Genomic DNA, 26,457 nt, shown 5'->3' with positions numbered 1-26,457 from the left:
AGGTGGGAGGTGAAATTGAAAATACATATATGTGACTTTTGTGGTGGTAAAAATATTTCCACACTTTCATAATCGCAATTCACATTTTTATCGTGATTTTGAAGGAAAAAAATTTGATAAAAATCCCTCCAAACTTTTGTAATCATAATTCACAATTTTATGATGGATTTGTAACCATTTCTCCTTACGAGAAGTTACTGAAAGGGAATTTTTGTGACATTTTAAAAGTAGACTACCAAAACTCGACGTTTTAGATGGAGGATTAAAAACAAGCTTTTCTATGTTTATAGAGTAAAAGTATGTTTTGACCTTAGAAAAAATAATGAAGAGATATTGCTGGACTATTCCAAGAGATAATATGCAACATACATCTCTCAAAAAATTAAGGAACGAGAATTAGTCATTTGCGAATTGAAGGTATATAATGGCTAAGAATTAAAAAAGAATAAAAAAACAAAAATAAGGGCCTCTAACATTTCCCCCTAAAGCAAGTTATCAACATATTCTTAAATGTTCTTCTAAATAATCTGAGCACAGAGCAGAGAAATTCCTAGTTGTTGATGACAGAATTATTTACTAATCTGCTTCACTTTCTTGAAGTTAGAATCTTATCGAATTAGTTTTCTAATCAATAGCTTATAAGTTCCACATTTTATCTTTTAAAGTTTACCCGGAGTCAAATCCTTGTACACAAATCCACTGAGAGACGAAAAATATGATACAGAAGTTTCAACTTATCTAAAGTCAGAATATGAGTAAGCAACCCATTTGTCATCGCTAATTGGCAATAGAGTACCACCATCTTCAATTTTCACATTTGTCTTGCGTGAGTAAACAATGATTTTTTTTGTGCATGAGGAGGTGGTGTTTACTGCAGTTGAAGACTTGTCACTTGTGTCAGAAACCATTTTGGTGCTGCCAGAGAGAGAAGGTGAAGACCTACCATTCGACAAGGTAGAATCCTCGGTGCAGCCATTTGAATTTCCAGATGAAGTAGATACATTCTTCACTGTAACAATAACAGAATCTCAAGATGAAATTGAAGTAAGATTTGTGCATTAGATTATCAATTTCTCAATGAATTAGATTATCAATATTGAAAAGATATCTCTGTCTCATCTTGGAGACTGATGGCATTTAAAATTGAAAGTTTAACAGTATTTATCCAAATAGGATCCTACCTAACACTTAGTCAAACTTCTTCAAAGCTAAAGATCAAACTTGCACCAAAACTTGGTCAGACCTATAGCTTCAATTGGTCTAATGTGATTACAGCCTAAAATAACTAGACCAGGTTTACAGCAAAACAATGGATTCCATAGTGGTTTATGATGTATTGATCATCTTCCTAGTGGTAACAGTTTTATATGTGCCATGTCATCCTCCAAAATTAGGGAGTTAGACTATCTTAAACTGGATTGATTACCAACGAATTCATAGCTGGGGCTGACACAGCCAGCTAATGGAGAATCGTAAGCAGTTTTTTTTTTTCAAACTGTGTACCTCAATCTTATTTCTATATTTTTGGAATCTAAGTATCTAAGTATATTATAATCTGAAATCCGTGATCTGGATTAAGGGTATTATACTTGACAGTAGATAATCTACAGACCTGAGAAGAAATCCAGAAAATTGTTTCAATAGGGGAAGGAGGTAGAAATGACAAGGGCTCTAACGGGCTTACACGTGTCTTTGCTACGTTCTTTCCAGGTGACTAATCCAAGACCCACAGATGAATTTGGATTAGCATTGCGTTTCAGACCAGATACCCCATTTGACTCAGAGTGGTCAGGCGAGAACTCGAGAATCTGTCCTTCATAATTTGAAAAAGGAAATGAAGAACTCTTATCTGACTTGCCTGAACAAAAACAAAGCATGATAAAAAAGCACAATGAGAAGCACTTCTGAATAGATAGGAAATACCATGCACTTAAATCATAATATAACAACAATAAAAGAAAGATGTTACTGTAATCCAAAACGTATAACTAGTTTTATTCAGACCCAATTTCCTAATTAAAAATTTGTGGTTGATAGCCCCTATTGATTATTACTTTCAAATCCTGTAACTAGTATCAAGACATGTGAAACATACAATAGATTTGAAACATGATTTAACTTCCATGAGTGCACAACTACCATTAGTGCAACATGATTTACAGTAACTGACAACCATTTTTCATTATTTTGGCCTAAAAAATTACCACTCTAGACGATAAGGTTTCATGATTTTTATGATTCTAGACCGAATCATGTGATTCACTTTGCAATACACAGCACAAAAAAGATGTTAAACTATTTACATCGTCAGCTTCATGATCTGTATCATATCATTCAACTTGTACAAAACTAACTACAATGCTTTGAAAAGTTCCCACCTTACAAAATGATTTTATTGAATTGAGATAGATTATGGTTAAATTCGTCACACTCACACAGAACAACAGCATGGCTAATGTTTGGAACAGAGAGACTAAACAAACAAAAGGCTCGGTCAAAGAATGAGAGACGTATGTTGGAATGACAAACTACAACACTGGTATTAAAAGAATACCTCCATGCTCTTTCAAAGCCATATAAGCTACCTTGGCTGCACTCATCTCTGCTTGCTTTTTGGATTTAGCTTCTTGCCCAGTAAAAAGCCCCCCTTCTACCTTTACATGTGAGACAAATATTGGCATATGTGCTTCACCCTTTTTATTTGTGCTATAAATGGGTAATTGAAATCCTTCCTTTTGAGCCAATTCTTGTAATAGATTTTTGTATAATCCAGCATGAGCCTGAATGTTTTAGACAATCATAAGAATATAAGCACCACCACCAAAAGAAATCCTTTAAGCTGAATAATATAGAGTTAAGTTATCTAATTAGTTACAAGTGATTAAGACTAGCCTCTTGATCTCCGCCTGGTGATAATGACATTAAAGCAGCTTCAGCTGCAGCATGCTCAGCGTCCTTTAATGTAGAATATAATTTGTCACTTTCATAGGTATGTCCATCAATAGTAACTTTGCACTTGAAACACATGGCATGAGGAGGACCCTCCCACTCGGAAGAATATACTGGAAGACCTAGATTTTTCTTTTGAGCAAAGCTTTGCAGCTGGTTCTTGTACAAATGTAACATATCTATGACAAAATTGAATGCCAAAAAGTTACAAGTAATACAATTACAACATCATTAATAAAATAATATAATGCCATGAGAGGACGTAACAAAAAGATCAAATATGTTATTTGATACTACCAATTTTCTCCATACTTTTATTTCTTACGATGCTTGAGTTGATATGTGTAGCCAACCTAAACTAGTGGGATAAAGATGAAATATGTTTAGTGTATCAAAATGCATCAATACATGTCCAACTAAAAATAACACACATGCACACATAAATTTATAATATGAAAAAACAATTTTTTGGACACTGTTACCAACAATCTTGAGTATTCGTGACCAAAAAATTTGGTAAACAAAATACAAAACCAAAACCAGCCTTTTAGTTTCTACTACAACTGCATTGCATAGTGAATGTTGGCTGCAAACAATCACTGTTTTATACAGGATATTTAATACAGGCTCATGGCAATTAACACACATAATATAGGAAATTTACTTTCTCCTAAATCAAATTTTATGTGCCTATAAACTGTTAATAATATAGAACATGTTTGTTCCTGATTTTTAACACTCGCCTTCAAATGAATCTACTTCAGTTTGTTACAACAAAATAATTCATTCCCCTATGAAGGTGCAAATAAAATAAATTCATTTCAACCACACTAATTTGATTCATATGTGGGAAAAGGGTTTTTTCCATGCAATTAGAATTGTCTTCTACTTATATACACTGGTTTGGCCTCATCATTGGTTGATATGGGACTAAACCACCAAGCAACTCCCAAATTGGCCACAACTAAGGAAGGCTACAGTGCAATTAAGGTGGCTTGTTAAAACTTATCCTCATCTCCAGGACTTCCAGCATTAAGTGTGGCAAATGCAGGTGGGTCCAAAAATGGTTCTATAAATGACTACGGTTCCATGTTGAGAGAGAGAAAAAGAAACTAAAAGTGATGCTAAAACTGTGTTTGAATATACCACAGATACACGTTTATATAGGTTAGAGGTAATTAATATACATAATTGAAGGTTAGGTTCCCGTATATCAGAATCTACCCGCCTATAAACTGCTAATAAACACAGAATATATTTGTTCCTGATTTCAAGAGCCACAAGTTTTTTTTTCTGTGAAACTGCCAAGTAGTAAGAGGAAAAACTACATTGGATTTTAGGTCACTCAAATCATATTAACAAATCCAGTCTTCCCTGCACATCTCACACCAAAAGAACACTCTATCTCTAACAAGAATTTTACCGTACTAAACTAGAACTAACTAAAACATAAGCATAACAACCAATAAATATCAATTTGATTCAACAAAGAAAAGATAAAGAGAAATCATATCACTTTTTTGATCTTTCACTGTTATTGTATCTCTAACAGCTGCAAGAGGGCTACTGATTTGAGATGTTTGGCACACTTCTTCCAATTTCAGTTGTTGAAACAATCCGTTTGTGTGAAGTACGTCATCAACAACAGATCTGGGATCAAGTGCACCTGTAGGTCCAGTGCAAAATAGCATGAATCTTCTGTAAATTCTGAAATCCTAACTGTAGTCACACAGAAATCAAGAATTATGAATATAGTCCCTACAGTTCTATTTTTGGTAAATTTGGTATTGGTAAGAATTATTCATCGCCAGAAACAATAACAAATACCTGTCAAAGATTTTGAGCAGACATAAGGTGAGTATTCCCCTTCCAACAACATGGTTTATTCCATACTAAAGTGGCATCACTAGGATTCAAACCCTAGACCACTTAGTTAAGAGATTGCCTACAATTTAGGTTTGTGTTTGGAAACTTGTTGAATAAGGATTTAAGATGTGGGCACATTAATTATTAGCTTATAAAAATCACTTCCTTATCGTAAAAAAACATTATCACATCCAAAAAGTAAAAATTCACATGTCATCGCACCCAAAACATAAAAGATTATCATCGCATCCAAAACAAAAGAAAATCACATCATCACATCCGAAACGTAAAAAATCACGTCTGCAACCTAAAACCAAACACACTATTAGAAAAAGTACTATCAGTTTACAATTTAAATATTCTCTTTCACGCAATCAAAACAAAATCTCATAACAAACTTCTCAACAACACAGCAGCAGCAATTCATGAAACAACCAAATCAACGCACTAATTTTAACATATAAACATGACTTGGTGTTCATAAATTTATGCATTCTTTTCTTCCCGGTACTCATCCTAACATTTTTTTTTTCGAAAAAGGTAACATTCCAGTATTTTAACAAGCTGAAACTGCAAGCATTTTCACGAGGACGACTAAGAAAGCTTTAATTTTGGTTCAGTAACGGGAATCAGAGCCATGATAAAATTGTTCGGAATCACGCAATAGGAAATAATCTCCTCTAGCCTATAGAGGAAGTACACCCACAAATAAGAGCATAACACAATCCTTTATCCATCAACACTCAACAAAATTATAAAATTACTTTATTACTGAACATGCAATTTACACCGCCAAAAAATTGCCACACAAATTACACACAGGACAATCATCATCAAATGCAAAAAATACAACACCACGTGCTACAATCAAAATAATAACACGTGGAAAAAGGGGGGAAGGGTACCAGAAGACGAGTTGCAAAGCGAAGGCTGAGGGAAAGAAGAGAGAGCGGAAACGGAGAGAACGTGTTGGGGAAAAGAGGCAGGCGACGGCGAAGGTGACGGCGAGAGCGATGGCGAAGGTGACGGCGAGAGCGATGGCGACGGCGACGGCGACGGCGACGATGACGATGACGGCGGGGAGAAATGGAGAAAGGCGAGCATAGCGGCGTCGTTTTGCGCGCTTTTGGCGTTGCGCGTGGCGGAAGGGGTTTCGAAGGACACGCCGTTAACGGTGACTGTGGAGATGAAGCGAGGATCGTGATCGGGGCCTTCTCTGGTGGTGTTGTAGTCGGGCAATGTCCATGAGCGTCGCTGGCATAGCTCTTGCACCTTCGTTTTGTACATTTCTCGCTCCCTTCGTTCTTCTTTCGCCTTCAACGTTCTTCCCAACTGTTTCCACTGAGCATTACATCACTGTAATGGTACCACACCGAGTGAAATGAAACCGAACCCTGTTATTAAAAGGATAAGAACATTGGACACAGATTCCTTCCTTGGGGATTTTTTTTTCCTAATTAAACCTTCTTTTTGTAAACAAAATTACATAAAATAAACCTTTGTCAATATTATTTAGATTTCCGAGAAACAGAATACCATTGTCATAAAAAAATAGATAAAAAGTATAATTTAAATAAATAATTAAGAAATTTGTATTATGATTTTATTTTTAGATTTTAAAATAATGGGAATAATAAATAATAAAACAATTTTTTTTGTAAGAAATAATATTAAGTGGGTTGTGTAAATCATATTTGAATGTAACATGTTATTATTAATAATGTTTGATATATAAAATATAGTTTTAATATAAATTTCTAATAAAAACTTTAATGGAACATATAAATGAAAGAAAAAATACATTTTATCAATAAAAATTTGTAATATTTGAAAGATACATTAGAAAGTATAACATTGTTATAAATTGAAAGTAGTAGTTTAAAATATGACTATTACAATTGAACTTTTTACTAAGTAATTGAATAATGAATTTTGTTGATGAAACTTTAAAAATATTTAATAATAAAATAAGAATGTAGTTGAGGAATTTTATTCTAAATATGCATGGAAATATTATCGATTTTTTTTTCTTAAAAAGCTCTTTGTAATATAAATGTATATATTTTTTCTTCCGTTTAAAAGTTACTCTCTACTATTTTTCAAATTTCGTTTATTTTCTAAGTATATTTAAAAGTTTCTTTTATCCTGAATGGAGACATTTTTATGTTCTAAAAACTAATTATTAAACACTTGAATTGAATATATAAAAATGTAATAAAAAAGAATAAAAAATTATCTCTCAAATATTTATGTTATTTATCTAACTTCTGTGTTTAAAATGATTGTCAAATAATGTGATGTTATACGAGAATAATTAAACTTGTGAACACTTCAACTGAATATTTGAAAATATAGTAAGTATAAAGCTGTTAATTTGATCTATTATCCATAAATTAACTTCAACTCACTCATAAAATAAGTTATATCTTTTATTGACTTAACGAGTGAGTTAAAAAAGCACCAGCCTCCAAAACTTTGATATATTGTAATCTAATTATGTTAAACTATAATATGAATGTTAAGAATTAAAATTAAATTGTATTGTGATTAATATTAGAGTAATTTTTTTTTCGTGAACATATTTTTTTTATGTAAGTGTTTTTTTAGATTTTTCATTTTTAAAGAAGAATTTTTATTTAAAAAATAATCTATAGGTTGACTCCAATTGTTCTATGGAACTTTTGTGTCCAAGGCATTTTGATTCTATACACATTTTTTAAGTATATTTTTTTAAAAACTGTTGATAATTATGTATCATATTATAACTGATTAAAAAAATAATTTTAACTGAAATAAAGTAATTTTAAAATTATATCGATCAAATTATAATTATAAATTAGTGTTTATAATTATGAAAGTAATATTTTACATTTTTTAATAGTGTGAACTTTTACTTGGAATATAGCCATGCACATTTTGTGATGTTGTTGGCTTTTCTTGTTTTATCCTATATCAATTTATTAACTTTTTACTTCTATTGAACCTTAAAATCTTCAACAAGTTCGTTGATCGGTTGTAAAAATATTGGTAAATTGTTGTTGGATATTAGGTAGAGAATAGTGCATTACTCAAAGGGAAAAAATTGTATTGATGCATGAAGAAAAAAAACATACAATATTGCAGTTGCATACCAAGGCAACACTGAGGCAATGCCACAAAAATACAGAAAAGCAGGGAAGAGTGTAACTAAGGGACTAAGTATTCAACACTGTTATTGCAACAACCAAAAAAAAGCAAATTTTCCTTTCTTAGTGCATCCAGCAGAACCATGGTGATTGCTGAGATGCTACTCTGGTGACACCATTCACTTGGCAAGCTGGTTACGGATGAGTTTTGTGGCAGCCACCATGTTTGTGAGAGCTGGATTCACCTCTGGGTACTTACGAGTCTTGAGCCCACAGTCAGGGTTCACCCACAAAATGTTTCGCTCAAGCACTGCAAGCATCTTGTTGATCCTATCAGCAATTTCTTCAGTTGGTGGTATTCTTGGGGAGTGAATGTCGTACACTCCAGGGCCAATTCCAGCTCCATACTTCACTCCTTCGCGGAACACTGACAAGAGCTTTTCATCAGAGCGAGAGTTCTCAATGGTGATCACATCAGCATCCATATCGATGATTGAGTGGATGATGTCATTGAAGTTGGAGTAGCACATGTGGGTGTGGATCTGTCAATTGTCAAGAACACACAATGCATGCAAGTTCATTACTTTTTATGCAGATGAAAAACAATTTCATTCTAACCCTTTGGTTGTGATCCAGAAAGTACCTGAGTTGTATCCTGCACACCAACATTGGTGATTCTGAATGAATGAACAGCCCAGTCCAAGTAGTTAGCTTGCTCTGACTTTCTCAATGGTAACCCCTCTCTCAAAGCAGCTTCATCAATCTGGATAACAGTGATACCAGCCTTTTCAAGATCTTCTACTTCGTCCTTGATAGCCAAAGCAATCTGATAGGTGGTCTCAGACCTGTAGATAGATAGGTTTAATTCACACCATGTTAGAAATAACAGTGGTTGATTCTGATTAAGGTGTTGTTCTTGTCAATGGATCTTGAGTTTGTACCTTGGCTGATCATTTCTAACAAAGGACCAGTTGAGAATAGTGACGGGGCCAGTAAGCATTCCCTTCATTGGGCGTTTGGTCATGCTCTGAGCAGTGGATGACCAGAAGACAGTCATTGCCTTGGGGCGACTCACATCACCATAGATGATTGGTGGCTTCACACAACGAGATCCATAGGATTGCACCCACCCATTAACAGTGAAGGCAAAGCCTGATAACTGCTCACCAAAGTACTCCACCATGTCATTCCTCTGCAAATAAAGCCAAACCATTAGCAAATACAAAGATTTGTCAACAAGAGTATTTTGCTCTTCAAAATGAAAGAGGTGGAAGAAGATCTATCAAAAAGGTTTGAGTGTGTAATGTAATAGATCACTCTTGTTTTCCATTCTCAGCATGTCAATATTTAGTGATGTGAGGATGGAAGCTGACCTCAGGCTCCCCGTGTACCAGGACATCGATGTCAAGCTGCTCTTGGAGTTCAACAACTTTGCGGATTTCCTCTTTAATTGCACTAACATACTCCTCTTCGGAGATCCTGAAAGAAAGAAAAACAAAATAGTAAGTAAAAGAACCATGGAAAAGAAAACAAGCCAATATATTGACTCTAGGCATATCTTACTTGGTAGCCTTGTATTCACGTCGCACCTTCCTCAGTTCAACAGTCTGAGGGAAGGATCCAATGGTGGTAGTTGGGAGGATTGGAAGGTTGAGCTTCTTTTGTTGAGCATCCAATCTAGTGCTGACATTTGTGGCGCGGCGATGATCAGAACCCTTCAATGCAGCAGCCTATGAAGGAAATAACAGATGCCATGAATAACAAGAGAATAAATTTCATTACAAATCCTGCTCAACTGAATTGAGAATCAGAAAACCACAGAAATCAGCACTCACAGCCTTCTGAACAGCCTCATTAGTCACTCTTGGAGAGGACTTTCTTGAAGCCTGAGCAGCAGCATTAGAAGAGAAAAAGGCCTGAAAATGAAAGGATAAAAACAGTAATTCAGTGAATAATGTAGTGAAACAGAGGAAAAAAATGTAGTGAAACAGTGAATAAAAGTAACTGAGTTTACCTCATCCTTTTGACCAGCCAATGCCTTGGCCAATGCATTTACTTCAACAATTTTTTGGGCAGCAAAAGCCAGCCATGATTTGATCTCATTATCCAACTTGGTCTCATTAACAAGATCAACAGCGGTGTGGAGAAGTGAGCAGGAGGTGGACACAACAAGTTTATCTGCATTATAGTTTAGTAAATAAACAAATCAAGTGACTATGTCAACCAAAGAAGTTTCCTGAATTTTGTCATGAAGTGCAACAAGTACCTTTGCCCACAATGCCCTCAAGACTATTTAATGTATCGAGTGAAGTAGCAAGATTATTAGCCCAAATGTTTCTTCCATCAACCACTCCAGCAAACAAGTACTTTCCACTAGGAAATCCACCCTTGATTAGATCAAGAGTCTTAGTTCCACGGACTAAATCAAATCCGAATGCTGTGACTACATTAAGAGATGTGAGGGTCTGGTATGCCTCGGCAGTAACATCAGCGAAGTAGGTCTCAATGAGAACATTTAAGCCGGATAAAGCAGATTCAAGTTCTGCATATGCTGCAGAAATTGCTTGCAACTTTTGAGAGTCAAGGTCTGTGACAAGGATAGGTTCATCAAATTGAATCCATGTAGCACCAGCTGCCTTAAGATCAGCCACAACTTCCCTGAGTTTTAGTCACAAGCAAGATTGAGAATTAACATGAAGCCCAAATTCTACAACTGCACTGTACACAATTTGAATTCTTACTTGTAGACAGCAAGGACTTTTGGGAGGAGAGAAAGAAGACAAAAGGATTTATCAACACCCTTGGCAGGTTTGGAGAGCACCAAGTATGTTACAGGGCCAACGAGAACTGGAACTGTATCTACTCCAAGCTGGAAGAGAAAATAAACATTCAATGAAAATGTTGATGTGGATAATAGCCACTCAAAAACATCATAATGACTCCTACACAGATCAACAAATATCACCAGAACGTTTCCTAATGAATGAGAGATACAGTGAGGAAACATAATAGCCAATTTTTTCATGCCAATGCTGCTCACACTCACAGCTTAAGGTTTGCAATTAACCAGATAAAGTGAATGGCTATAAATGCATACCGCCTTGGCCTCCTTGTACTCATTCACTGCCTTGTGGGAAGCATAAGTAAAAGTCATATCAGGTCCCAATTCAGGGACAATAAAGTGGCTGGATCAGTGGAAACACAAATCAGATCAGTAACCAAATCATTACCATCACTGCATCATAAGTTACAATACAACAAAAACCTGAGCTACACTTACTAGTTGGTGTCAAACCACTTGGTCATCTCCATGGCCGGCACAGAGGCATTACCTCTGGCCATGGAGAAGAAGGTATCAAACCCAATCTCGCCGCCAGTCCACCCATATCTGGCTGGAACGGCGCCAAGCATGGCAGTGGTGTCGAGCACCTGATCATAGTATGAGAAAGTGTTGCTGGGGATGTACTTAATCCCAGCATCAGTCATTTGTTTCCAGATGGATGCTCTGAGATCAGAAGCCACCTTCTGCAAATCCTCAGCACTGCTCTTCCCGTCCCAGAATGACTCTAGAGCAAACTTCAACTCTCTCTTGGGACCCATGCGAGGGTATCCAACAATATGGGATGCCATTGTTCTGCCAAATCAAATCAAACATCAAATTGCAAACCAAATATTCCACACCATCCATTCACATACACATGAATAAAATCATTGATTAACATTGCGCCTTGGATGCATGCAGGTTTTAAATTAATAACACGGTTTCGCCTAGAATTTTCCACAAACTCATACCAATTTCACACCAACAGGTGCACAGATTAGGTGCAAAATTCAAAAGCAGAAACCTGGGAGAACTCAAGTTCCATGATTCATGAAAAAAATACTACATTTACAAAATGTTTCGAAAGAAATGTCACATCCAACCACCCCAGATGAAAAAGACTAAGAAAACATAAGCAGCAACAACAATTGAAAATCTTGGATTGGTAAACAAACTCAATACACTAATCAGAAGTAGGTGTAGGGTAGGTGTTAAATTTCATGAAAGATCACATTGTACGCAATTGAATTGTTTCTACACATTAGAAGAAGAAACAGTTAAAGCATGGAAAATTACCGGAGTGGGGAATGAGAAAAAAGGAATAGTAAGATTAGTGCTAGTGGTAATGAAATGGAGAGAAGAGTGAGATTGTGAAGAGAAAGTGAGAGTGGTGAATTTAATAAGGGAAGTGAAGGGTGAAAAGGGAAGAGGTGAAGGTAGATGAACGAATGAGAGTGAGAGAAGGAGAAGAGGGTGGTGATTGACCAGTTCTTTGTTTGTTTGTGGAGAAGAAGAGAAAGAAAGAAGGCGCGAATGAAATGGAGTGGTCTGCGGAGTATTTATAGCCAGTTTTGGATCCACCAACTGCTCCTTGCACTTTGGATCTCCCACTCAGACATCATCAGTGAGAACAAATTCAAAACATCTAAAATAGTAGAAAAATGAAATTAAAAAAACAAAATTATGCTTTTTCATTATGTTTTTCAGTTATTGTAAGTTAATTTTAAAGTGTCTTAAAAATCTTAATATCGTATGTTATGTTTTTTAAAAAATTATTTCAAATGTTTAATAGGTTAACAAGTTTAGTTTATTTTTCCATTATTTAACGGTTTAGTTAAAAATGACAAATAACTATTTTTTTAAACTATAAAAGATTAAAAATGACGTTTGGCCTCATAATTTTGGAGAAACTTTTAAAAGTAATTTTATTAATTGATTTTCTTTTTCACGTGGATCATTTTAGAATTGTGAAAAGAGACGAAACTTACTTATAAGATTGGTTGGTGTTGTTATTTAATTATATTTTAAATTTCATTATGTGTTATTAAAATATAATTCTAAGCAAATCACCTTCGAACCAAATTTCTTTTTATGAAGGTTTTTGGTTTGATTTTTCTTATAATATTATTTGATTTTCCAAAGAATTAAACTGATTTGAATAATTGCTGTAAGAAAAATAGTGCAGATTAAACTACTATCAGAATACCGTTTGATTTGGGTTTTAGCATGTATTTTTTTTCTAATATGTCTTAATTCGGGTAAAAACTAGTTTGGTTTGTTTTTTTTTTTTCGGACTCCTATTTTTCTTCTCAAATACAATATTATTTGAAAACTTATTAGACAGTTTTTAGATAGGAAATTTGTAAAGAATAATTTACTTCATAAATAATTTATTTTTTATAATAATACATGTTGGTTGAATAGAAACTTTTAAAAAATAAATTTTATAAATTTATAAAAGTAATTTGATTAGTTAAAGTTACATAATTTTATTTTTTACATGAAAATTTAAGAATTTAAACTTTTTGTATTTGGTCTTTTTTTCCTATCTATGTATTTTTTATTCTCTTTTTTATGGTATAAGCTAGTGTTATTTTTTAATTAATTTTTTTTTCAAGCAATAAAAGTTAGCAATAACAATAATAACAAAAAGGGGTTGAGATAGTTGTGCAGAAAATATAAAAAATATTAAAATAACGAATAAAAAACGCTTGATTATTAAGTTCTTCCACCATTGAAATCTTCACAAGTTCTCTAAAGATTAATCATTTATCAATCCTCCAACAGAGCATATTGAACATGCGTCAATCTGATTCAACTGAAGCTCACCAGTAAAATATGCGTCTACTAATTTAATCAATACCCACTTTGTTTCATCGTATACTTTATGGGAATGCTTATCTTCTCTCTCTTGAATCATGCGCCTAAGAAATTAATTAGAAAAATGTGAACTAACTAAGAAACTAAAGTTTAAAATAAAGAAGACTCACAATCATGCGTTCAAAGTACAACCTATTTTTTTTACTAATGTCATATACACTTTTTTAGCATTAACAAATATTATTTTCAATTAATGTTATTTAGGATTATTTTTAATAACATTACAAATATTATTTTCAATTGATGTCATTTAGGATTATTTTTCAATATTGTTATTCATAATGTAGGTCAAAGTTAATTTTCGATCAACATTAATTAAGATTTTATCTATCAACATTGATAAGGTTATTTTTTAGTTTATGTTACCTAGAATTTTTTTTATCAATGCCAATGAGACTATTTTTCAATTTATGTAAGTGAGAGTCTTTTTAACCAACATGTCTTTTTAATATGAATTGTTTTATTGTTTATAAAGAATAAGATTAGATATATTTGTAAAGTATCTTAATAAAATTCTTTTATCTCATCCAACACAATTTTGCTCAAGTGAAAATTAAGGGTTGCTCTATGTTGCATCTTCATTGAAGCATCTTCATTGAAGCAAGTAATCTTACTCAAGCAAAAATTATTGGATATGTTTTGTTTGATTTTCCTCCTAAGTGGGAATATGTGCTTGATGTTACTTTTTATAATTATGAGTAAAAATATATGTTTACATTGTATAAATAAAATTTGAAGTTAAATTTAAGTACTAGCTGTGATAAACACTTATTAATATTTATTGATGAGTTATTAAGTTATCTTAGATGGATGTTGTGTTGTCCTTTTTGAGTGGTGTAGTACTTTAAGAATGTTGTTGTCTTTTTATGGATGTTGTGGTGATGAGACCTAAAAAGGTATTAAAGTCGGGTATTCAACATAGAATTTATTAAGAAAGTGAGATATCTTAATTTCACTACTAATATGATCAAGGAAATTAAGGTTATAATAAGGTGAGAAATAGTTTGAAGTATAACTTCATAGCGTATGTATTACATCATCCTAGAATAAGGGAGTTGAGAACGTATTCCAATATTTTTTTATGAGTCAAGTGATAATATTTGTTAGGACATGCTTGATGTTAGTTTTCTATAAGCATTGAGTATGAAAGAAAAATATTATTGTTTTGAATTATGAATAGAGTTGCAAATTTTATTGATTTGAGTGATATATATTAATATCCATGTTATTTGTACCGCCCTGGTGGTCGGGTGTGATGACGTGGCATCCTGCTACAGTGTAGGCGTGTTGACGAAGCGCCAGGTTGGCAGATGGGAAGGAAGTCGGGAGGCACGTGTAGTCGCCAGTTGTTAAGTTGGCGTGTTCCGATTTCCAGCTTACCAGAATAGGCGATCGCCAGGTTGAAGATGAAGTCGCCAGATGTAGACTCAGGCGACCAAGCCGTCGGAGATCGCCAGAACAAGCACATCGCCGAAGATGAAGGAGAAGAAGATTATGAAGGCGGCCGGCGAGACCACAGGGAAGGTGTATGAAGTCCCAACTCGCCAGTTCCAGTAGAGATCGCACTCCTAAGTTAGCAATGCACTGGGCAGTACCATGCATAAGTAACTTAGCCAAAATGAGAGTAGAAGCAGCGCCAAGTCAGGGAGCCTCCAGATGATGGCACGTGTACAGTTGGATACGAGCCACGTGTCCAAGTCTGTAACTGCCAGGAGAGAGAAAACCACCAGGTATATAAGAGTTCTTAACAGACTTTCTGAGGTACGCACGTTCAGTTGATGCACTTTACGCTTGCGAGTAAGAGAGGATTTGCACGGTTCTTGTTCTTAGTATTTGGTGATACCGTCACTGACTTGAGCGTCGGAGTGCGATCGGCCGCAGCGGCGCCGTATCGTTTCTTTGCAGGTTCTTGAGATAGATCCCGAAGAGGAACGGAGGTGAGAAGCGGTGCGCACGTCGATCCTTTGACGAGGCATTCTCCAGTGTTCCGGGTCAACAGGAAGGATCATCAGGCGCCCACCGTGGGGCCGTGTAAAGCTTGCTCCCATCCACAGCGTGAGTTCGTGGAAGTTTTCGAGGTTTTCGGCGTGGTTGTGTGCTGGTGCAACCGTCGTTCGTAGTTTTTTTTTTAGTTTCGTTCGGTGAATCCGCGTTTTTAACCGTTCGCTTGGCTCTTCGATCGGTGGAGTGAGGTCTTTTGTTGCTTGCGCGCAATCTGTTTGGTGGAAGTTCGAGTTCTTTCGTTTGTTTGGCTGTCCGCGGGGAAACGGTGGTTTTTTTTGGTGAAGTTGTGCTTTTCTTCGAAGGTTTGCGGTGTTCTTGAAGTTCTTGCGCAGTTTCTTGAGTTTTCTCCGATTGATCGCTGAAGCCGATCGTGGTTGAAGTGTTGTTTGCTGTATTCCTGTGGTTCGCTGAAGTTAATGAGAAAAATGCGAAGCAATCGCTCCAGTCCCGTGGCGCCTGTCGCTGCTGAAGGCGACGCCGCCATGACCATGGCGCAGATGGCAGAGATGATGCGCTCGTTGCAGGCAACTGTGGAAGCCTCGCGCGTAGAGCAGGCGAGGATACATGAGGACCTGGTCGCCTCTCGCGCCAGGAACGAGGAGCTTAGCAAGGTAACTGAGGAGCTGCGTCGAGCTCTTCAGGAGCAGCAGGGACGTTCTTCTGCTGAAGAGGTGGCACCGTCGACGCCACCTCGTGTTTTCCCAATGCCTTTTGTTCAGGCGATTACCGACACGCCAATTCCCACGAGCGTGGTTCCGGTTAAAGCTGTTTTTACCGGCGTGGAGGATCCAGAGGCTCATCTGACCACGTTCCACACGCAGATGATGCTGTCGGGAGGGTCAGACGCCGTCTACTGCAAGATGTTCGTGAGTACGCTCCAGGGAACGGCGATGGAGTGGTTTGTGAGCCTGCCTAATGGCCACATAACCAATTTTCAACAATTCTCGAAAATCTTTGTCGAGCAATACATTGTGAATAAGGCACCGCCCAGGGTGTCCTATGATCTGTTTGACATAAGGCAGTACCATGGGGAGTCCCTCAGAGACTACCTCAATCGCTTCGGAGCGCAGATGGTCAGATCGCCGGCCAAGGATGAAGAAATGCTGGTCTATGCCTTCAAGAAGGGCGTGCAGCCAGGGCCATTCTGCGAGGCCTTGATCAGGGCTCATCCAGCGACGTTTGCTGAAGTCAGGCGACTTGCGGTGGCCCACATCGCCGACGAGAGTGAAGTCGCCGAGAAGAGAGGCAGCGTGGCTCCCGCCAGGCCACGCGCCCAGACCAGGATCCAGCCGCAGAGGGTGCTGGAAACGGCGGCGGCGGCCAGAAAAGACCAAAGGACTCGCTATCCTTACGATATGAGAAATAAGGGAAGAAGCCAAGCGCGCCAACAACCAGCACGCCAACAACCAGCACGCCGGGAATACAATCGCCCGCCTAAGCACAAATTCGTCATGGGACTAGCGGACTTGATCGCTATCCCTAACATATCTGCTAGGTTGAAGGCGCCCGAGAAGGTGGGAGACAAGGTGCTGGGGTCAAAGCCGGACGCCTGGTGCGAGTTCCACCAGTGTTTTGGCCACAACCTGGACTCGTGTTTGTCTTTAGGATACTAGCTCGACGATCTGGTTAAGAGCGGGTTCCTAAATGACTATCTGCTGGACAGGAGGACGGGGGGAGCATCGAGTTCCCAGCCAGCAGGTGGAGAAGCCCAGCAACACGAGATGCCAATCCACGGGGAGATCCACACCATTGCAAGGGGTTTCTCAGGTGGTGGATGCACCGCATCGCAGAGGAAAAAGTATGCGCGATCGGTGATGGCAGTGGACATGTTTGAAGATCACTCGCCGGAAGTGGACATTACGTTCACAAAGCAGGATCTTCGGGACGTTGTGCCTCATGACAACGATCCCATTGTTATTTCGTTGATAACAGCAGGGAGGAAGGTCCACAGAGTTCTGGTGGACCAAGGAAGCTCGGCAGACGTGATGTTCTGGCCGACTTTCACGCAGCTGGAATTGCCCCTTGACCAGCTAAGGCCCTATGGAGGGTGCTTATATGGATTCGCTGGTGACCAGGTGGAGGTCAGGGGGTACATTGAGCTGAGAACCACGTTTACAGATGAGGCCGGGTCGAGGACGGAGAAAATCAAGTACCTCATCGTAAACGCCCCTTCAGCATATAACATCCTGTTGGGTAGGCCCACTCTTAACAGGATAGGCGCCATTCCATCGACTCGGCACATGAAAGTGAAGCTGCCGTCCATGGAAGGGGTGGTGATCACGATCAAGTCGGATCAGAAAGAAGCGAAAAGGTGCTATGAGAATAGCCTGAAAAACAAAAGATCAGTGAGCTATGTAACAACCACCCCACCTCCCGGTGTGAAGCCCAGACCGCCAGTATCAGAGGAGGCCGCCGGAAGGGATGTAGAGATGATAGACGCTGAGCTAGGGGAGAGAAATGCTGGCCTGGAGGAGGAAGAGGCGCGGAATCGCCCCGAGGAAGCGAGAAAACTGGGAATCGCCAAGGCGGTGATCGCCAGAGAATCCAGGCCCAAACCCGTTGAACAGTGGCTCGAAAAGGAGATCGGAGGGAAAATCTTCAAGCTCGGAAGATCTCTGGAGGTCGATCTCCAGGACCAGATCGCCAAGGTGATTGAGCGGCATCTGGACGCGTTTGCTTGGTCCGCTTCGGACATGCCCAGGATCGATCCCGACTTCTTGTGCCATCATCTGGCGATGGACAACATGGTGAGACCGGTGCGACAGAGGAGTAGAAAATTCAATGAAGAGAGGAGGCAGGCGATTAGGGACGAAACACAGAAACTCCTCGCTGCAGGCCACATCAGGGAAGTCCAGTACCCTGAATGGTTGGCAAATGTCGTACTGGTGAAGAAGAGCAACGGGAAATGGCGCATGTGCGTCGATTTCACCGATCTGAACAAAGCTTGCCCAAAGGATTCGTATCCTTTACCAAGCATTGATGCCCTGGTCGATAGTGCTGCAGGGTGCAAGCTGCTGAGTTTCCTGGATGCCTTCTCGGGCTATAATCAGATCAAGATGCATCCCATGGATGAAGAAAAAACAGCCTTCATGACGGAGAGGTCGTGCTACTGCTATAAGGTGATGCCGTTTGGGCTGAAGAACGCGGGGGCCACGTACCAGAGGTTGATGGATAGAGTACTTGCACCAATGCTGGGAAGGAACGTGCAAGCCTACATCGATGACATGGTCGTGACCTCGTAGGAGAAAAGCAAGCACGTTGCAGACTTGGAAGAATTGTCAACGACGATCGCCAAGTTCAAGTTAAAGCTCAACCCGGAGAAATGCATTTTCGGCGTGGAGGCTGGAAAGTTCTTGGGTTTTCTCTTGACTGAAAGGGGGATAGAAGCTAACCCAGACAAGTGTGCCGCCATTTTGGCGATGAGAAGCCCGACTACGGTGAAAGAAGTCCAGCAGCTGACAGGTCGGATGGCAGCCCTATCTCGCTTCGTGTCAGCTAGCGGAGAAAAGGGGCATCCCTATTTCCAATGTCTGCGGCGCAATAACAAGTTCGCTTGGACGAAAGAATGCGAGGAAGCTTTCGTCAAGCTAAAAGAGTATCTGGCGAGCCCGCCGGTTCTGTGCAAACCACTGGCGGGTATCCCTCTCAGGTTGTATTTCGCTGTGACTGAGAGGGCGGTGAGTGCGGTGCTCGCCCAGGATCAAGATCAGGCTCAGAAGCCTATTTATTTTGTGAGCAAAGTGTTGCAGGGCCCAGAAACGAGATATCAGACCCTGGAGAAGGCTGCGCTAGCTGTGGTGTTTTCGGCGAGGAGGTTGCGCCACTACTTCCACAGTTTCACAATACTGGTGATGACTGACCTGCCCATCCAGAAGGTCTTGAAGAAACCCGACGTTGCGGGAAGGATGGTGAAGTGGGCGGTAGAGTTGTCAGAGTTTGATATTAAGTATGAGCCCCGAGGCCCGATCAAGGGGCAAATCTTTGCAGATTTTGTGGTCGAGCTCTCATCAGAGGCGACGCGGGTTGAAGGAGACGATTTCCACTGGGTACTCTCGGTGGATGGATCGTCGAACCAGCAGGGTAACGGTGCTGGAGTCATATTGGAAGGACCCAACGGCGTACTGATTGAGCAATCTTTGAGGTTTGCCTTTAAAGCCAGCAACAATCAAGCAGAGTATGAGGCGCTGATCGCCGGGATTTTGCTGGCCAAGGAGATGGGGGCTAGGGTTCTGATGGCTAAGAGTGACTCGCTGCTAGTCACATGGCAAGTAACAGGCGAGTTCCAGGCTAAAGATCCACAAATGGCGGCTTACTTGGCGTATGTGCAGGAATTGAAGAGTTCCTTTGCCTCTTTTGAAGTAGTGCATGTGCCCCGAGAGCAGAATGCCCGAGCTGACTTGCTAGCTAAGCTCGCCAGCTCAGGCAAGGGGGGTAGGCAAAGGACGGTGATTCAAGAAACCCTGAAGACGCCGAGGGCATTTGTAGCAGATCACCTGGTCCTTCAGATAAGCAGGTCGACGGAGAGAGCAGCGAGAAGCCATAAGTCTTTGACGCAAGAAACCCTGAGATCGCCGAGAGTTAGAGCATGTCGAGGAGAGAAGGTGGACGTGGTGCAGGTCTGCGCCGCCCATGAGCCAGACACTTGGATAACACAGTACAAGCGGTGCTTGGCAGATGGCCTCCTCCCGCTGGATCCAACAGAAGCTAGGAAGGTAAAGAAAAATTCCAGCAAGTGTACATTGATTGATGGCGATCTGTACAGGTTTGGGTTCACTCACCCACTCCTGGAATGTATACACGGCGAGAAGTGCACGAGAATTATGGCAGAGCTCCACGAAGGTATATGTGGAAGCCACGTCGGGGGTCGAGCTCTGGCCGCGAGGACTCTCCGTGCAGGCTACTACTGGCCATCTATGAGAGAAGATTGCAAGAAATATGCCCAATGTTGTAAACAATGCCAGCAGCACGCCGATTGGCACAAGGCACCTCCCGAGGAGTTGAAGTCGATCTATAGCCCTTGGCCGTTTCATACTTGGGGGATCGACATCCTGGGACCTTTCCCGCTGGCGATCAGGCAAATGAAGTACTTGGTGGTGGCGATTGAGTATTTCACCAAGTGGATTGAAGCAGAACCAGTGGCCCAGATCACCGCACACAAGATCGAAGGTTTTGTGTGGAAGAACATCGTGTGCCGGTTTGGAGTGCCTAAGCGCCTGGTGTCAGATAATGGGACGCAGTTTGCAAGCCACCTGTTGAAGAAGCTTTGCGAAGGGGTAGGAATTCAACAAGTGTTTGCATCCGTCGAGCACCCTCAAACAAATGGCCAGGTGGAATCAGCTAATCGGGTGTTGTTGAGAGGTTTGAAGAGAAGGCTTGAGAAAGCCAAGGGAAGTTGGGCTGAGGAGGTGCCCCGTATAGTTTGGGCGTACCACACCACCGAGCAGTCAGGAACCCATGAGACCCCGTTTAGCTTGGTCTATGGGTGTGACGCCATGATTCCGGTGGAGATCCAGGAGAGCTCGCCGAGATTCCAGAACTTTGTAGAGGAAGACTCGAATGAAGAGAGAAGGCTGAACCTGGATCTGCTGGATGAAGTCAGGGAAGAGGCGAGGCTGAAGGCTGAGGCGGTGAAGAGGAGGATCGAGCGAAGATACAACTCAAAGGTGACGCCAAGGCAGTTTAGAGAAGGCGATCTGGTGATGAGGAAGGCCCACCAGTACGAGATGGAGAATAAACTATCACCCAAGTGGACTGGACCGTTCAGAATAACCGAGGCGCTCGGGAACGGGGCCTACCGCTTAGAGACGCTGGAAGGAGGGGCGATTCCTCGCACCTGGAACGCCACACACCTGAAGTTGTACTATAGTTAAGAGCTTTGTAAGTAAAGACAAACACAATGTTATATTACAATGTCTCTGTTAAACAGTTTGAAGGGGGCACTCTTTTTTCCCTAAGGAGGGTTTTTAATGAGGCCACCCAATAAAAGAAGAGTTTTCGAAGTATAAGGTGTTTTCAGATTGCATGTGTGCCATTTTCAAAAGTTTTGAAGAAAGACCTTGTCATTTGTACATGACTCAAGGTAAGAAAAGATATATCGCGTGCTTTCTAAAAAGTTTTAAGTCCTCATCGTTTTTCGGCGATTGGAGGCACGAGTTAAGTTTTAAGTCCTCATCGTTTTTCGGCGATTGGAGGCACCAGTTAAGTTTTAAAGTCCTCCGTGTTTCTGGGAGCGAGAAGATGTAACTCCTGGGGCAGTGTAGAGGCAAGTTAAAGACCTCCTCGCCGTCGAGCGAGTGCAGGCGAGAAAGAGAAAAAGTCCTCCGTGTTTCTGGGAGCGAGAAGATGTAACTCCTGGGGCAGTGTAGAGGCAAGTTAAAGACCTCCTCGCCGTCGAGCGAGTGCAGGCGAGAGAAAGAAAGGGTCCTCAGTGCATCCAGGGGGGAGGAGATGTACACCCTGGGCAAGTTGAGGCACCAGATAAAGTCCTTCTCGCCGTTGTGCGAGCTAAGGCCAGTTAAAGACCTCCTCGCCGTCGAGCGAGTGCAGGCGAGAGAAAGAAAAGGTCCTCAGTGCATCCAGGGGGGAGGAGATGTACACCCTGGGCAAGTTGAGGCACCATATAAAGTCCTTCTCGCCGTTGAGCGAGTTCAGGCGAGTCAAAAGACCTTCTCGCCGTTGAGCGAGTTCAGGCGAGTTAAAGACCTTCTCGCTTATGTGCGAGCATAGGCAAGATAAAATCCTTCTCGTCTCGGACGAGTTCAGGTATGGCGAAGAGGGTGGAAGAAGCTTGAAGGGTGGCTAAGGTAGGTTCGAAGAGAACGCCTAGTCAGCCGGTCTTTTGCAATGAAGTTCACGGGGGAAAAGGAAGATCCCAAAGGGCGTTTCTACCCCAGATAAAGAAACGATTGCCAAAGCATGAGGCTAGGAAAAGCTGGTGTTACCAAGAGGTCTTGGCGATCGGGAAAAGTTCAAACACGGCGAGAAGATTGAAAGACTTGTTTGATAAAGCAGGTCGAGTGGGACGTTGTTTGAGCCAATGATTGAGTTGCAGTTCGTTGCTTGGAAGGTATTCTTATGATAAGGTTAGTGCCTCAAGAGTACAAGTTGTTTAAAGCGATTATTGCTTAAATTTGAAGTGGTGCGAGGCAGTTAAAGTCAAAAGGTTGTGTTTGCGAAATCGTTAAGTTAAGACCGACAAAGTTAAACATACAAAGAAGGTGAAAGCGCTTAAAGAAGTCAGAAGAAAGAATATCCAAGTTTTGTGATTGAAATAAGTATCTATTCAAAACACATATGCACGAGTTTTTATTACAAGGTATATACAAGCGAAATTATAAAGTAGCAGATGAGGTGGAGTTGGTTAAGTCTTCGGCGGGAACGACCTTTCCATCTACTACTTCGTTGTTTAACGACACCATGCTGAGGTCGAGATCGGGGAATAGACATGCGAATTGTTCCCGAGTGGCTTCGAATCCAGCAACCAGAATCTGAGCAGAGCTTAGCTTAAGTTCTTCAATTTGCCCTTGCAGTTCTTCAACCTGTTTCTTGAGCTCCTTGTTCTGCTGCTCCAGCTCTTCGACCTGTTTTTGGAGTTGTTCGTTGGTCTCTTGAGCATGGAGAAGGTCGTCAGTAACCTTCTTGGATTCCGTTTGAGCTTGGGTCAGCTCGGCAGCCATCTTTCCCTTTTCCTTGTTTGCCTCGGCGAGATCAGCCATGGCGTCGTCCCTCGCTTTTTCTACTTGCCCAAGTAGCTTCTCGCGATCGATCGACCTTTGCTCCAGCTTTTGTACCTTAGCGGCGTCAGCTTGAATGTGAGCCTCCAGGTCAATCGCCTTGGCGCGGAGAGGTACGATCTTGCTTTCCAACTCGACTTTCTCTTGGGCAAGATCGTGGACTTTGCGGCGAAGGTCAGCAGCTTCCTTGCGCGCCAGCCTGAGCTCGGTATTCATGGCATCCTCCACCCGGGAGTGTTCGACTTCTGCGAGCGTCAGGCTGAATGACATCTTCTCCACCTCGACCTTCATAGTGCTATTTTCAGTCCTGAGGTTGAAGAGATCGTCTTGAAGCCTCCTGGTGGAGCTCTCCACGGCCCTCGTTATAATCGATGGGATATCCTCTGCTATGGTTTTCAGTTTAGCAGTCAGAGGTTCCCACATCCTTGTGACCTCGATGGAAAGGTTTGCGGCTTGGAGAGGCGCCAGGGGGGCTTGTTGAGGGTTCTCGTCGCCACCTTCCTTAGCAGGATTTTCAGTGTTTGCTTCCTGGTGTGGCGACGGGATCGGGGATTCGGTGATTATAATCGGAGAGGTATGAGCAACCTCATCCCCGATCGGAACGTTTCCTGCAGCTGAAGTATTTGAAGGGGGGCCCCCTCCTGCTGACACATGTGGCGTAGAGGCGCTTGGGGGGTCCTCCAAGAAATTTGGCTCTTGGGCCTCAGCTGCAGGTGGCGCAGTGGCCAATGGAACTGCTTGGACTGGTGATGAAGGGGCTTGTGGTGTTGGCGATGAGGGAGGAAGAGCAGGCGTTGATGGTGGTGTTGAGGTTGGAAGAGGGGGTGGAGCAGGTGGAGAAGATGGTGCCACCCTCTTCCTTTTCGTGACAAGGCCATCCTCTGTGACCTCGTCGTCCTCTTCTTCCTCCTCTTGGACGATTTGGGGGGCTTTTCGCTTAGGCCTCTTAAGGACCAGTTTCTTGCGCTGGGTGGGTTCCTTGGGCGGTGATCGCCCATGAACGATGGCCTTCTCGACCGCCGAGTTGGGCACCGTTTGGGAACCGGTCGCCAACCCGTGGTTTCGGGCGAGCGCCTTTAAGTCGGCGAGCATATTTTTACCCAACATGGTGTCTGCATGAAACGAAAGTGCATGAGTTAGCTCAGAGAAGAAAAGGATAAGTGTATGAGGGAACCTGAGCTTGACCTTCTTGAAGAAAGTTGTGTAGACGAAGCAGAAGGGCCCGTCGGCGCTTACTTTGTCATCGGCACACACTGGCAGAGCGGCGGGGCAAGGCAGCACCATCATTCTCTCGTCGTGCTCCTTGTGAAACAATTGATAGGCCTCGTCCCCCTTAGTCAACCGCAGAACTGCTCCCGCAGTGTTCACCGACGAGGTCTCCTTTAGAAGGGTTGGGTTAGCCTAGGGGTATAGAGTTTTGAAGTCTGGCAGAGGGACGGGGGCTCCTCCAGCGTTAGATGGAGTCGCCTGAGCCAGGGCAGTTTGGGAAGATGCAGGCCTCTCAGCCTGCGAAGAGGAAGCACCACGAACTTGTGTCGGGTCGTGTGCTTGTGAAGAAAGGTTTCGTGCTGAAGGAGGGGGGTTCGGGGTGATCTTTGTGCGAGTCATGATAGCAACTGCAAAGGAAGAAGAAAGAAAAAACGATCAGGGGATTACAGAGGCTGACTCGATCACAGAAGGAAGGTGAAAAAATGAACGAATGTATGTTCGTCGCGACGATCGACAAAGCCCTAAGTTACGCAGAAGGAGAAATGGAAAAACAACCCACAGCGTATGCACCAGGCAGTTACAGGATGATGCAAATCGGTGAAAATGCAAGGAAACCCAGCAGATGAAGGAAAGTAGTTACCTTTCGATGATCAGGATGACGGTGAAGGGAGATGGTGATTTAGAGCGTTGAAGAACGTCAAGAGCTTTCGCAGAAGGAAGTGAGAGCGTTTGCAAGCGCGAAGAAAGTGATGGAACAGTAGGAGCGTAACCGGTTTAAGGGTTTTCGAAATAAGTTTAGGAAGCGCTAACGGTAGATGAAGAGAGCCGTTGATGAAGCCACGTGTCGAACGATGGTTGAAGGGTTTGGTGGAGCGTCAGAGCAGCAGAAAGTACAATCGCTTGGAATTCCGCGTCAGTGCCACGTAGATCGGTGTTAACGAAGGCTCTTTCAGTCTTTTCGCTAGACAAGTCTTCGCTTAAGACTGGGGGGCTTGTGTACCGCCCTGGTGGTCGGGTGTGATGACGTGGCATCCTGCTACAGTGTAGGCGTGTTGACGAAGCGCCAGGTTGGCAGATGGGAAGGAAGTCGGGAGGCACGTGTAGTCGCCAGTTGTTAAGTTGGCGTGTTCCGATTTCCAGCTTACCAGAATAGGCGATCGCCAGGTTGAAGATGAAGTCGCCAGATGTAGACTCAGGCGACCAAGCCGTCGGAGATCGCCAGAACAAGCACATCGCCGAAGATGAAGGAGAAGCAGATTATGAAGGCGGCCGGCGAGACCACAGGGAAGGTGTATGAAGTCCCAACTCGCCAGTTCCAGTAGAGATCGCACTCCTAAGTTATCAATGCACTGGGCAGTACCATGCATAAGTAACTTAGCCAAAATGAGAGTAGAAGCAGCGCCAAGTCAGGGAGCCTCCAGATGATGGCACGTGTACAGTTGGATACGAGCCACGTGTCCAAGTCTGTAACTGCCAGGAGAGAGAAAACCACCAGGTATATAAGAGTTCTTAACAGACTTTCTGAGGTACGCACGTTCAGTTGATGCACTTTACGCTTGCGAGTAAGAGAGGATTTGCACGGTTCTTGTTCTTAGTATTTGGTGATACCGTCACTGACTTGAGCGTCGGAGTGCGATCGGCCGCAGCGACGCCGTATCGTTTCTTTGCAGGTTCTTGAGATAGATCCCGAAGAGGAACGGAGGTGAGAAGCGGTGCGCACGTCGATCCTTTGACGAGGCATTCTCCAGCGTTCCGGGTCAACAGGCAGGATCATTATTGATATATGTTTAATTTTATAGTATTAATTTATCCTTATATGTGTATATTTTGATTGTTATGATAATACTTGATAAATGAATAAAAAATAACA

The 26,457-nt window shown here is 41.6% G+C and overlaps 2 protein-coding genes across 5 annotated transcripts; both read right to left on the bottom strand.

Moving 5' to 3' along the window:
- Nucleotides 1-590: 590 nt before the first annotated feature.
- DRB4 (double-stranded-RNA-binding protein 4) lies at nt 591-6,299 on the bottom strand. Of its 3 annotated transcripts, none has more exons than XM_068645960.1 (6): nt 5,721-6,299; nt 4,466-4,615; nt 2,893-3,128; nt 2,555-2,780; nt 1,613-1,858; nt 591-1,009 (listed from the first exon to the last, which is right to left on the bottom strand). In XM_068645960.1, the coding sequence occupies exons 1-5, from the start codon at nt 6,100-6,102 to the stop codon at nt 1,638-1,640; spliced, it is 1,215 nt and encodes a 404-aa protein (XP_068502061.1). In that variant the 5' UTR covers nt 6,103-6,299; the 3' UTR covers nt 591-1,009; nt 1,613-1,637. The 3 variants fall into 3 exon arrangements, with proteins under 3 accessions (XP_068502061.1, XP_068502060.1, XP_090157479.1); XM_068645959.1 differs by having other exon boundaries at nt 1,685-1,858; XM_090301353.1 differs by lacking the exon at nt 5,721-6,299 and adding an exon at nt 4,777-4,894 and having other exon boundaries at nt 1,685-1,858; nt 4,466-4,668.
- Nucleotides 6,300-7,879: 1,580 nt separating this feature from the next.
- LOC137837101 (5-methyltetrahydropteroyltriglutamate--homocysteine methyltransferase 2) lies at nt 7,880-12,384 on the bottom strand. 2 transcript variants are annotated; one of them, XM_068645956.2, is made up of 12 exons: nt 12,058-12,384; nt 11,221-11,574; nt 11,038-11,125; nt 10,682-10,809; nt 10,207-10,598; nt 9,955-10,118; nt 9,776-9,856; nt 9,504-9,670; nt 9,314-9,419; nt 8,882-9,132; nt 8,584-8,785; nt 7,880-8,482 (listed from the first exon to the last, which is right to left on the bottom strand). In XM_068645956.2, exons 2-12 carry the CDS (start codon nt 11,568-11,570, stop codon nt 8,120-8,122), a joined length of 2,292 nt encoding a protein of 763 aa, XP_068502057.1. In that variant the 5' UTR covers nt 11,571-11,574; nt 12,058-12,384; the 3' UTR covers nt 7,880-8,119. The 2 variants fall into 2 exon arrangements, with proteins under 2 accessions (XP_068502057.1, XP_068502059.1); XM_068645958.2 differs by having other exon boundaries at nt 11,733-12,292.
- Nucleotides 12,385-26,457: the final 14,073 nt, after the last annotated feature.

The sequence above is a fragment of the Phaseolus vulgaris genome, chromosome 4, assembly GCF_051622355.1.
Source record: "Phaseolus vulgaris cultivar YP4 chromosome 4, ASM5162235v1, whole genome shotgun sequence".
In the NCBI taxonomy this organism is placed as follows: domain Eukaryota; kingdom Viridiplantae; phylum Streptophyta; class Magnoliopsida; order Fabales; family Fabaceae; genus Phaseolus; species Phaseolus vulgaris.
Note: the sequence above shows the minus strand (reverse complement) of the source record. Positions and strands in the feature narration are given on the sequence as shown.

What these genes read in the sequence shown, in the direction of transcription:
- DRB4 (XM_068645959.1), bottom strand. Translation starts at nt 6,102, where the DNA reads ATGTACAAAACGAAGGTGCAAGAGCTATGCCAGCGACGCTCATGGACA. An exon ending in GCTTTGCAACTCGTCTTCTG is followed by an intron (nt 4,616 to 5,720) that starts GTACCCTTCCCC and finishes CTGGACCTACAG; the next exon opens with GTGCACTTGATCCCAGATCT. An exon ending in CACCAGGCGGAGATCAAGAG is followed by an intron (nt 2,781 to 2,892) that starts GCTAGTCTTAAT and finishes TAAAACATTCAG; the next exon opens with GCTCATGCTGGATTATACAA.
- LOC137837101 (XM_068645956.2), bottom strand. Translation starts at nt 11,570, where the DNA reads ATGGCATCCCATATTGTTGGATACCCTCGCATGGGTCCCAAGAGAGAG. An exon ending in AAGTGGTTTGACACCAACTA is followed by an intron (nt 11,126 to 11,220) that starts GTAAGTGTAGCT and finishes CCACTGATCCAG; the next exon opens with CCACTTTATTGTCCCTGAAT. An exon ending in ATGAGGCTGTTCAGAAGGCT is followed by an intron (nt 9,671 to 9,775) that starts GTGAGTGCTGAT and finishes TTTCCTTCATAG; the next exon opens with GCTGCTGCATTGAAGGGTTC.